Source organism: Lipotes vexillifer, unplaced genomic scaffold (genome assembly GCF_000442215.2).
Source record: "Lipotes vexillifer unplaced genomic scaffold, Lipotes_vexillifer_v1.1 scaffold351, whole genome shotgun sequence".
NCBI classification, from domain to species: domain Eukaryota; kingdom Metazoa; phylum Chordata; class Mammalia; order Artiodactyla; family Lipotidae; genus Lipotes; species Lipotes vexillifer.
In genome coordinates this window covers 1,187,875-1,200,823 of record NW_006787659.1, presented here as the reverse complement: position 1 = coordinate 1,200,823, position 12,949 = coordinate 1,187,875, and the positions used below count along the sequence as shown (strand labels likewise).

At 36.2% G+C, this 12,949-nt stretch overlaps 1 protein-coding gene across 1 annotated transcript in view; it reads left to right on the top strand.

The window, feature by feature from the left end:
* The window catches only part of ZCWPW2 (zinc finger CW-type and PWWP domain containing 2), an 81,879-nt gene that overhangs the window by 8,436 nt on the left and 60,494 nt on the right, over positions 1-12,949 (top strand). The window contains exon 2 of the mRNA XM_007460462.1: positions 5,903-6,062. Within this exon, the coding sequence (XP_007460524.1) occupies positions 5,903-6,062 (160 nt within the window). The remainder of the gene's footprint in view (positions 1-5,902; positions 6,063-12,949) is intronic.

Sequence of the window (12,949 nt, the reverse complement as noted above, 5' to 3'; positions counted from 1 at the left end):
CCCCCCCCGCAGCCCCTGTCTCCACCGGTGAAGGAGCTTCCTAGTGTGTAGAAACTTTTACTCCTTCACAGCTCCCTCCCACTGGTGCAGGTCCCGTCCCTTTTCTTTTGTCTTTTTTTCTTTTGCCCTACCCAGGTACGTGGGGATTTTCTTGCCTTTTGGGAGGTCTGAGGTCTTCTGCCAGCGTTCAGTAGTTGTTCTGTAGGAGTTGTTCCACGTGTAGATGTATTTCTGATGTATTTGTGGGGAGGAAGTTGATCTCCACGTCTTACTCCTCTGCCATCTTGAAGGTCCTCTCCCTCCTCTTCCTTTTCTCCTGTAATCTTTTTTTATTTTCACCTGTCATCTTGTTTTCATTTATATTCAACTATTCTCCATTAAAAATATCAGACGTTTGCTTTCATTGGGAGACTGTGATGGGCTCATATAACACACACACAGAACACACATGAGAGGGCTTCAAGTCAGTACCTAGATTCGTGCTCTTGCTCTGTCACTCACCGTTGCGGGCTGAATTGTGTTCCCCCAAAGGTCATAATTTAAAACTCTAACCTCAGAATGTGACTGTATTTGGACTAAGGGCCTTTAAAGAGGTGATTAAGTTAAAAAAGGCCATTAGAGTGAGCCCTAATCCAATCTGACTGGTGTTCTTATAAGAAGAGAAAATTTGGATACACAGAGAGACACCAGAGGTGCATGTGCACAGAGTAAAGACCATGCGAAGGCAGTCTGCTGGCCAGGGAGAGACCTCAAGAGAAACCAGACCTGCTAACCTTGATCTTGGACTTCTAGCCTTTAAAACTGTGAGAAAATAAGTTCCTGTTGTTTAAGCCACCCAGTCTCTGGTATTTTCCTATGGCAACCTTAGCAAACCAATACACTTAATATCTTTGCAGAGAGATTCAACCAATACACTTAATATCTACCTCAGAGAGATTTCCACATCTCAGAGAGATTTAGAATGTTACACATTAGCTCTGAGTAACCTTTTGTTACTGAGAGTTTTTCTAAGGATCAAATATGAAATGTTGTAAAAAGATATATATATTAATTGACTTTTGTGTAACTAGGATGGGCATGAAGAGGAACTAGATGGTTATGTATATGAACACTCATTTTTGAAGTTATGAAGGTATTTGTAGTCTCATTGCCATTTTTCATATCTCTAACATTTTGAAAGCAGAGCATTTGTATTTTCTACTGGAAATTCTGAAGTTTCAATAACTCTCATTCAAGAAATGGTTTTGAATCTTGTCACTATGTCTGAAATATTATGTTAGAAATTTGATTAGGAATTTCTTTTGCAGTTTTGTACTTGTAGCTGAGGGTTAGGATTTGAAATACGAATGAAGCATGTTTTACTCTAGTCCCTAAATTACCTCCAATCTATGATTAGGACCGTCAAAATGCTGCAGAATACAGCTGTAACTACCTTCTTGTTGTTTGGAAAGGGTAGAATGCATTTGGCATGTAGTCACATATATTTCTTTTTATAAACTAAGTACACATGAGCACAGACTTAAAATACAGGTTAAGAAACTCAGATCTGTTGCTGTATTGCTTATCAGTTCCACAAATACAACAGAAAGATAACAAGATAAATTGCAGTAGTAGAATATAAAGCTGAATTAGCCTACTAAAAGCAGCCAAACATCAGTTCTTAATTAGGAAATGTTACAGACCCTGAAATTTCAAGTGGGAAGATCAGTCAGCCGGCTACAGAGACGCTTAACAGTGTAGCATTATCTGGTCAATTCTTATTAGCCCATGTCCTTACACATAGCTTTTGAAGGCTCCGAAATTCAATCTTATCAACATCTCAGAATTATTCTTTCTCAGAAGAGTTCATACTTTTCAATAAAGCTGAAAAGCTAAAGAGAGACTGATACAGAGTCAAGAAATGCCTGCTTAATCTTTATATAATAAAAATAAATAATAGTTAAGAGAATATCATTTTCTTTGTTTATGGTCAAGCTCCATGGAAAATCAAATTAAAGTAGTTATATTTATCACCACATTATAAAGTAGCACACACCTACATACTTATAAAATACTTATGCAGCCTCTTGCCTTTGAGTAGTGCCTATGTGAGCTTGAGGGTGGGGCTGTCTGCATTACTAGGAAGAGAAAAACTATCTCTATAATGTTTAAGAAGTCTTGATTTTTAAAGATTGATCAAATACATTGTATTTAGCTAGAAAGAGCAAAGAAATTAAAAGTAAAAATTAGCAGTGCATCTCTCACTTAGTATAGGAAAATACAGTATCAAGCAGAAACTAGGCATATTTACCAGACATTTTACAATGATTTCTCATAAGTATGAAAATTAATTTATAGAAAATATATTTGCATTCTAATTACTGTAGTCTAAACAGTTTAGTAATCAAATATGCCTTTAAGTTAACCAATCCAGTGATACTTTTTAGATATAGTATATACATTTATAAATTGTGGTTTCTACTAGATCCTTTCAGTATTATAAGATAGTATTTGATTATTTCTCATTTGCATACTTTTGCTTATGGATTTATATGTGTGTGGATGAGAAATTTCCTCTTCCCAACGGTCCCTGCAGTTAGGTATAGCAAAGCGATTTCTTGGAAAGTATGACATTAAGTTAGTGATGATTCCAACTCATCCATTTTGTTTCCCACAGATTAAGAATGAGGCCCAAGTAAATCTGCTACCTTCTTAAACATCCAGACCACAGTTTGAAAATAAAAGTTATATATTTCTTCTCATTTGGTATAAATACATGGCAGCTGTTATCATGCTTAAGCTTCAACTTATTGAAGGCAGTAGCCAACTCATTAAAGATCATTTCCGCTGGATAAGGAATGTGTAATACATCAGTTTCTTTGTAATGTATTTTCACTTTCCGTTGAAGTTTCTTGTCCTGCCAAAATTTCCATTTCCTCCTGCAAGTGTATTTCAACACCTGATGTCTGTTTGACCTTGTTGTGTTTGTACATTTTACCTTCCACCACCCACAGGTTCTGAGATTGACCATACACTTCCCTTGTAATTCTGACACCCTTCCATTGGGTGGCCTATTCTTACTGTCCCTCTCCACCTTTAAGCCCCCACACAACACTCAGAATTTCTCCTCAATATGAAAGTGAAAACTCAGGAAGTAGAAATGCACAATGCACTATCATCATTGACAGTTTGGGAACTCAAATTGAGGTCAGAGTGAGGGCAAAAAATGGACATCAACTTCTTTCTTCAATCACAGGAAGTCAGAGATGATGATGGTTGGAGCAGCTGGAGAGAAGTAATCATGTTTTCTACATGACGTATTGCCCTCTGCTCAGCTTTTCCTGTAGTTTGGTACATTCTGTTTTAGCTGATATGTACAGACTAGGAGTCAGACAATTCCTTTGCACCACCTGAAAGTACCCCAGTTATTTGGACATTTCATAATACTGTTTTTTTTTAATGCATTTATTTATTTATTTTATGGCTGTGTTGGGTCTTCGTTTCTGTGCGAGGGCTTTCTCTAGTTGTGGCAAGCAGGGGCCACTCTTCATCGCGGCGCGCGGGCCGCTCACTATGCGGCCTCTGTTGTTGCGGAGCGCAGGCTCCAGATGCGCAGGCTCAGTAATTGTGGCTCACGGGCCCAGTTGCTCCGCGGCATGTGGGATCTTCCTGGACCGGGGCTCGAACCCGGGTCCCCTGCATTGGCAGGCGGACTCTCAACCACTGCGCCACCAGGGAAGCCCCATAATACTTTTCATAATTCATCTTTAAATCAGTATGCAATACTTTCTGTAATAAAATATGTTTTAAATAATGAACCGAAGCTTTTTTCTTTTTTTGGTATCTAATTCTTTTTAGGAGTCATCTCTTTTTGTTTATATTTTTTTGAGTAATAATTTAAATTGAATACTCTGGGACCCAATAGGTTCCACTTAAAAAATAGTTGTATCAGAATTTGTGTCAGAAAAGTAGCAGCTCATCTTACACATAATAACTGCAGAATCTTTCTTTCATGTGTTAAATATCAGAAATCCATTTTGTGAGACTGTTTTACACTGAATGGAGTAGGTACTGCTCATAAATTGGTATTGGGTTGACAGTAATCCTTATTAAAATTGCTGTGAAGTGCAAATCACCTAGTATTAAACATGAGCCCCTTACCTTTTATAAAGAGTTTAAACAAATATAATGTAACAATCATAGTTTGGTTGTTTTTACAATAGCTATTGGTCATATTGAAGGACCCACTTGTTCCTTGACTTCTGATAAGTTGAGGGTCTCCATTGCAGCTACCACTCATTCCTAGTCATTCATTTGCCTGTTGAAGTCCCCTTCTTTTGAGTGTGTTCCCTCAGCAATGTAGATTTCCATTGTAGATTTAAAAGATAAACTGCACTCAAGTTTAACTCTTAAGCACAGCCCAGTAAGAGTCACCAAATAGCAGTAAGATACTGTGACGTGAGCCTGATAACAACCAGATGGTTCTCTTCATTTAGGTCCTGAACTTTCACTTGACTTTCCATTATCATTTCCAATTCTTCTTTGGCTTACAGATTGTCTGACTCAATTTTTAATTTCTCTAGCCCTTATTTTCCCATGGTTCTGGGGGCTAAACTTCTGAGGTCAGGGTGTCAGAGGGTTGATTTCTTCTCAGGCCTCTCCTTGGCTTGTAGGTGGGTCTCTCTTTTTGTGTCTTCTCATGGTCTTCCCTCTGTGTGTGTCTGGGTCCTAATCTTCTCTTTTTATAAGGAAACTAGTCATGTTGGATTGGGGCTCACCTTTTAACTTAGTTACTTCCTTAAAGACCCCCTCTCCAAATACAGTCACATTCTGAGGTACTGGCAGTCAGGACTTTGACATATGAATGCAGGTTGGTGGGATGACATAATTCAGTCCATAATGATGGCGCTTTACACCATTTTAATTTGCCAGAAACCAAAAATGTGTAAAGCACATGTTTGTTTGAACTTTGAAACAGCGCAGTGAAGAACCAGGTTATAGTGAGGCCTAGTTACCTGCTTGAGGCCTCCTGTCTGGTAGAAGGCAGAACTAGAGCCTGGGTCTTCTAATTTGAACTTCTCTACCTTTCTCGCTCTGTGGTACTGCAAACTGAACTCGTTAATTGTACAGATAATTGAACTTGATAATTGTACAGATAATTATAATATTATAAATAATAGAACTTGATAATTGTACAGATTTTTGAATGCTTGGGTATATTAGATATGCATATTTTGGATCTTGATCTGTAAAATTCAGTCAGATTTCTGCTGTACATTCCCCTAAGGTTTATTTTTAGTAAAGAATAAACCTTATTTGCAGTACTGAGGATTTTTAGCCATTTGATCACTGCCAGTGGAACTGATGTGGTGGGGGAGGGATAACACAGAACCGCTGACTCTATTTCTACTTTTCTCACAGTTGTTGCAAAGTTCAGTGTCAGAACAGCCCAGACCACTTTGGCAGTCCTGGCTCATGAATCGCTAGCTCTCTCCTACACCATCAGAAGCCCTGTCAGTGGGTTAACATTTTAGTAGTTAATCATTCTGATTGGTGAGAGTTGATTCAAGCCTGCCATGAATCTGATGACTCTTTTTTCTCTGATCTTTCCTATTAGCAGTGCCTAAATGTCTCTTAAAGACCCTGGAAATCATTCTTTTGTCTTATGATTCTTTCTCCTCATATCTTATGAATGTCTTGAGTATGTGACTGTTTCAAAGCTTTCTATATCTACAAAGATACAAATGATCACTTGCATCAATTGAATATCCTACTTTTAAAAGATACAAATATGACTATATTTAAAATTTATAAAGAAGTTATTAAAATTCAAAGGGCAAAGTTTGACAGATGATTGTGACAGATATATTAATGTCTACCTTTTTTAAAGCATCAAAATAATAAAAATATTTTCTTTTGAAAGTTGGCCAGGGATACTTTGCCCTGATCCTTTTAAAGGAAAATATGTGACCTATGACCTGGATGGAGATGTTGAACAGTATCACATAGAATTCCTGGGTGATCCCCATTCAAGATCATGGATAGATGCAACGTTTGTTGGACATTATAGTATCACATTAAAGGTAGGTACAGTAACATCAAAACTTTGTTCCTCTTGCACTTGTTTTTAATTATGGCCATTTTGTCTCAGATCCTAAAAGAGATATAATTTTTTACTTTTATATTTATATAAACAAAATAGTATGTACTATTTGTTTAAACTCAAATATTTGTATTTTTAAAGCAGCTTTTTCAAAGGAAGTATGGATATAAAAATAGCCACGAGGTAGTTTTAAATTTTATTTCTCTAATGGCAATATAGTGTAAATCAACTGAGGACTCTCCATAATTGCCTTTTGAAACAGATTTACGATTCCATCATTTGGTAATTTTTTAATTCTCTTGAGAAGATTCTAAGTTATAGCCCTAGCTCACAGGGAAGATTAATTACAGAATGCAACCAGATTTTTCAAATTTCAAACAGTATTTCATTATACTAACTCCTTCAGTATATTTTGATTCTTTTTAAACTTTAAATCACACACTACAATTAATGAATAGACTCAATTCTCAAGTTGATGAGAGTAAGTGAATTGGACCTGTTTTCATGGGTTTGGTTTAATTGTTATAAATTAATTCAGTTATCCGTATCTGTATTCTAATATTGAAACTTTTCATCTGCAAACCATGCTTTCATTAGAAATCTGATTAAAAAGTAGATGTCAGAAATGTGAATGCCTTTGACTCAATTTGGATGGTTCCTATTTTAGAGTGAGAAGTATACATATATTCAAATATACATATACATGTATGTACATTTAAGGCATGCCATTTAATCCACAGTATAAGTAAATCTGTGGAAATCTGAGGTACTTGCAGATGGACTTCTACTTTTTCTCTGGCATAAACAGTACCTTTGTTCCATTCAGCTTGAAAGCAGCTGGAAGGGAAGGCTGTTTCAGTAGAAATATTTAAGTATGGAATAACATCACATACATTCATTTCATGGTAGTTGTGAGCCAGTCATTTTAGTATGAGGCACCTTCTCTGCTCGGACATTTCAGATGTGTCCCTGGGCACTTCTGATGGCAAACACAGAAGATAGGAAGGAGTGTTCTCCCTTATGTGCCCCTCCCCTTTTCTAAAAGATAGGGAAACCTAGCTTCTCACGAGGCAGAAATTAGAATCTTAAATATTTGACAGTGTGATAAAGAGCAGGGCATTCTTAAGAAATTGTATTTAAACATACATAAAAAATCAAAGTGTATTTTTAAGTTGTCTGAAGTAATGTTACTCTCAGAATTTGAGTTCTGTCAGGATAAATTTGAATAGTCTGATTCCACTTGAGCATACCATTAATCCCTGGGACAAGGAAAAAATCTGATGCAAAACAAAACTAAACTCAAGAATCAGGAGCCATAAGGTTTTAACCTTCTGAAAGCATTAAAACAAGCAAAGACCGTGAATTCAGGGCTGCTTAGATTAAATAGACTCCTAAGGCAAGAATGAGAACAGAGAAAAATAAAGCATTTGTTTCACCTCTTCTGTCCCCTACTCCCCCAGCTGGCTGGGTGCTCTGGGTGGATAACTCACTGGGTGACCACAGGCTCTGGGACAGGCTCTCCTCTACTGTCATTCATGGTGTCTACCTACAGGCTCATGTCTCTTTCTTCTTGTTTGTTTCTTTTTCTTCACTTCCTCTCTTGGAGCTAATATAATAGGGATGGGTCTATGGGTCTCTTCATTCAAGGCTGAAATTTTAGTTCCCCTTTACCTCAGATTCAGCTGGCACATGCCCAGCTGCCCTGCTATGCTACAATTCCCTACTCCTGGCTATCTAAGAATCTCCACTTGCCAAGAAGGAAACTCACAGATAATTAAAGCCTCATTGCCCCAATGAGAAGTCAAGAAACAGAAAGCAAAGAGGTCAGCTGACAACCAAGATAGAAAAATGGTCAAAAATGGTACATATGAGAAATTGTTTGAAAATAAATAATATCAAACTATATCCCTTGGAGATGGAGATAGTATTGACTCCAACGTGCAGTTCAATTGCCTAGACATCCCAGGAATTTAATCTGTTATGGTCCTCTCTGCACTGGAGCTCCTACTTCCTCAAATACTGTCTCTACACTGTGCCAGGTTGATCCAGGTATTAAATTCACACCCCTGCCCCCATAAAAATATCACTTACACAAAAATAAATAATGTGTATTAAACAATGTAGACCTTCTCAAAGATTTTTGTAGAAGAGATGGAGAATGGTTGCACATTGCACCTGTTGTCTGAGCTCCTTTTCTAAAAGTAGACACAGAATGATAGGCATATACAGCTCTCACTGTTTAAGCTGACTATATCTTACTTCATATATATTATTTCAACATTACTTTCTCCTAACTTGTGTAAGCTTAGTTTAACAAATGATTAAATAATATTTCAGAGTTTTCACTGACTGTGGACTATATTTTGCAGTGTGTCTTTTACTGTGAGAGAGAAATAAGCTCTTCTAGAAAGACATTATATGCATTTATGAAAAAATAAAATATTTTTTAGTTTTAGATTCTGAAAATGTTAAGTCTTCTCTTTTAGTTCATGTTTGTCTAGTTTTTCTTCTTTTATTTTTTTAGTAGTCACTGAAAAATTGATATGTTTATGGGACCAGTGACTTATTAATTTTCTTGTTGACAGCACAACAGAGCTCTGTCACTGTGGATGAATATGTATATGAATATACAGGTGATAAGCTTTTCCCCAGTAAATAAAATTACTCATCAATATATTGGGATATACTTCAGAAAAAAGTTGAAGGCAATATTTAGATTTTGTATTTGTAATTTCTGTTAGTTTACTCATACATTTTATTTTTTCATTTACTATAAAATCAGTAGTATAAAGATAGCTGAAATTCCCTTCCCCTTTTAAAGAAACCTTGATTCTCTTATGGTATATATTCAAAATACATGTCACTCTGGTAATTACTTAGAGAAAATAGACGTGAACATGTGCTACATAGCTATTTATGAGTTGATGCATGGAGTACATTTCTTTCCCCAGTTAGCACAAATGTTGTTTCTTTTATATTTAGTAGGTACATGTCTGCAGAATCCATTATTTGCAAGTTTATTTCTTTGCTTGATAGACTACATGACTTAGTTTAGTATTTCTTAAGCCTAGCTTTGCATTAGAAGGCTTTATAAGGCAATGACAGCAACCAAAACACAGCAATGCCTGGGCTGTACTCTACTGGATCAATTAAATCAGAAGCTCTTGGAGTAGGGCCAGGCCTCAGCATTTCTAAGTCCCTCAAATGAATCTGTGTCCCAGAGAGAGAGAACCACTGACTAAGTTTTCTCAACTTGAGGCATTAGACTTTTGTTGGTTTATCTCTACTAGTGCAATAATGTAACTGTGGTCATGGCTCACTGTTTCATGCCTTTCTCCTACTTCCTCTGTTAATCTTTCACTCTGGTTTGCCTGGAGATGATCCTGACTGCCATAGGTTCACATGTCTAACCCAGAAGTAAGAGTTTCCCTGAACACAGCTTTAAAGTCAATCTTGTCATTGAACATTGTACATAATTTATAGATATTGCTGATAAAGCTGATGTATAATTTAAATGTAATATGTATAGTATGTTTTAGTTGATCATCTATAAGTTATATAGAGTCATTATAATTTTTTATTGGACATAAATTATGTACTCCAACCAGTGATCGCTTGGCCTACAATTTTCTAGTTCTTTATACTGCCAAGAAAATGTAAGTAGTTCACCCCTGATGCTAGGAGGCTCCTGTGGTAAAATTTAGGTTTCTTTTGGTCCATGATGTGAGTGGATTTTTTTGTCGATGTATTTTAACAGTCTGCTCACTACTGTATGGAGGATATACCTGGAGATGTGTAAGCATTTCTTTGGGTACTGGATGTCATTTGGGTATTTACCCATTGTGTTATGGAGCTGCCTTTGTTTTCCAGGGATATGAAAAAGGAGCAATGCTATATTGCTAAACTTGAGCTCTGCCATTCCTAGAATTCTGCTTCCTAATTGGGGTGGTCATTAATACTGTTCACCAAAATGTTGCAGGTTACTGCCTTCCTGTTATAAAGTAGAGATGCACATTTGATACTCTTGAGGTGGGGTGAGACCAATGAGTTGTGAGTGAGTGATGAATATCTGAGCATATGATTGTGTCCAGTGCAACATCATCCAGAGTTCTCTCTTTCTCTGTGGCTCTGTGACTGATAATTGAAATTTTGGTTTGCTACTCTCTCAGCCCAGATCCCTTGATCACTCTTAGCAAAGGCCCCCACTGCTAACAAATAACAGATCTGCAACGTGAAGAAGATATAGGCCTCACTTTAAGCTCCTAGGATTATTCTAACAGATACACTAATGATAGTACAGAGGATGTTACAGTTCTTTGTAACCTGTATGTTTAGCAGGACCATTCCTGAAGCTTCAGTACTCTTCAGAATACAGCCAAACGACTGAAATCACATTACTCTTAATTTTTCCAGTCTGTAAGTAGAACTAACACAACCTGTAGTAATTTATCAAATAAGTTGATTTCTTTTATGTATTATGATAAACATATGATAGAAATTACCAGCATTGATGATACATTGAATCTAAATTTGGTCCAGTAAATATCCTCCAGCAAAGGGCTCTGATTGTCAGTATGCACTGCAGTGACTCCAGTAACTAAACAAGCCTATAAATAGCAATCATGTAATTGAACCCCTGCTACAGGCCAAGGATTGGGTAGATCCTTTTATAATAATATAACACAATAATATATAATATGTATATATAATATAATAAATATAATATTTAAAGTCTCATAGCAACCCCATGAAGACAGGCATCATCACTATTGACATATGGAAGAAACTGTGATTCAGGCTTCATGTCTAGCCCAAGGTCAATCAGCTGCTAAGGGATGGGGCAATGACTAGAATCAGGATGTCTAACCCCGAGGTCCAATTCTTCTCTCCTATACCTTGCCAATTTACATATACATAAGCAATAGTCTTAATTTATTGTTGAATGTTTTTCCACATTGAAATGAGGAACGTTTTCACCTTTTAATTCTAATATACATGTTGAATGATGGCAGTTTCTGGTAGACTTGTTTTTTATTTACTGCTTGATGTTCCCCTTTGGAGGAGGACTAGTGACCAAGCAGAACTCTTGATGTTTTCAAATTACATTTGCAGTAGTCATTTGACAAGTGTGTCTGGATTAACATCTATCTGAGCAAGTGTTTTGCTTCTAAGATTTATTAGGATCCAAATTCTAAGAATGTAGCCTATAATAAGGATTAGCAAATTAGCTTATAACTAGATTATCAGGCAACATTTCACTCTTAGAGTAATGAAGTGAAACTGGATACAAATCTATTGAGCCAGCTCTCAGTGGAAAATCACATTTGCCAAAAAAAAATGTACATATGTATATATGTGTGTGTTTTTGTACCATGTTCCTGCTGGCAAATAATCTGTATAGCTACCAACCTCTCAGCAAATTTTTATTATACCAATTCCATATTTGGTATAAAATTTGCTATAATTTTGGTATTATTGGATTAAGATTTTTTTGTTTGTTTGCTTGTTTTCTAAGCATCCTTTAGTTTTGGTCTGGAGAAAGTTTAAGGGAATTAGAACATGTTTTTATAACTGTGAACTATTTGTGGATAATCTGCCAAGAAAACTTGTAGTAATGTATTAGGAAAGGAGTGAAGTTGTCATAGTGATTTAAAAAGGCAGGCTCTAGAGCCAGGTTTTTTGGGTCTGAAGGTTGGCTGTGCTACTTACTAGACATTTGACCTGAGGGAAGTCACTTACCTGTTACAAATCCCACACACCTCATCTTAAAATGGAGGTTATGATAGTATATGCCTCATAGAGTTGTTACAGGTTTAACTGAGATTATACATGTAAAGCACTTAGCACAGTGCTTGTCATATAGTAGGCTCTTAATAATAATAGTAATAGTTCATACTGTCATTGGAAGTACAGGAGGAATATATAGTTACATTACTTATTTCCTCTTCCTAGAAACCCACATCTACAGGAGAGAGTACCAAAAAAAAAAAAAAAACCAATAACAATCAGGTGGATAATAATATATTTTCTTTTGACTAAGATTATATGTGAAAAATGACATGATTTTAGTGTTTTTTTATCAGCCAATACGTTGCTCCCAGAAATTGAGTGGCCATTGCTGCCGTGCTTTTCTAGTTTAGTGTAAGCAGAAGTGCTAAGACCTTTTGAAAGTAGGAGATAGGTTAGAGCCTTCTTACTACTACTCCTTGGTGAATGAATAGTCCCTAATATCAGCAATGCCTCAAGATACTTTAAATTTCTTTGATGGAATTTGGAAGAGACTAGGAAATATTATCTTTCAAGTTCTTTGCAACTGAATAAAACCAGTTTTTTTCCATATCTCTCTTCTGTCTTTTCGATTTACTTACGATTTCGATTTATATATGCTGACTTTGCTGCTCCAAATAAATTCTTGAATTTACCTCTGTCATCTCTCGACTTAATCTCTTATGAATTTAGATATCTGAACTTGTACTGAAGTTAAAAGTCCAAATCCAAATAATATGACCAACTTTACTCAGTTGTTAAAGGAAGGAACAGGTGGCTACGTTTCCCATCATCAAATGGATGAAAAATTTATTAAGTCAGCTAGATTTCTCATATTGACTTCTCAGTGGAACAACAATAATCTTTCCTAGAAACATTTAGCTTTATATAGCCTTCTCAACTTTCTAGAAGTGCTTATTTTCTGTTAAAGAAACCAGAGTCAGATCATTGTCTTTAAGCCAAAATACGAGACTCACTAAATTGCCTCAGGGTCATATCCCTTATGAGTGAGGCTTCCTTATATAATGAGTCTTCTATGTTGAGGTTCTTAAATTGGTAAACAGTTGCAGAGTAACTTTTTGGTACATTCTTCCATTAGGG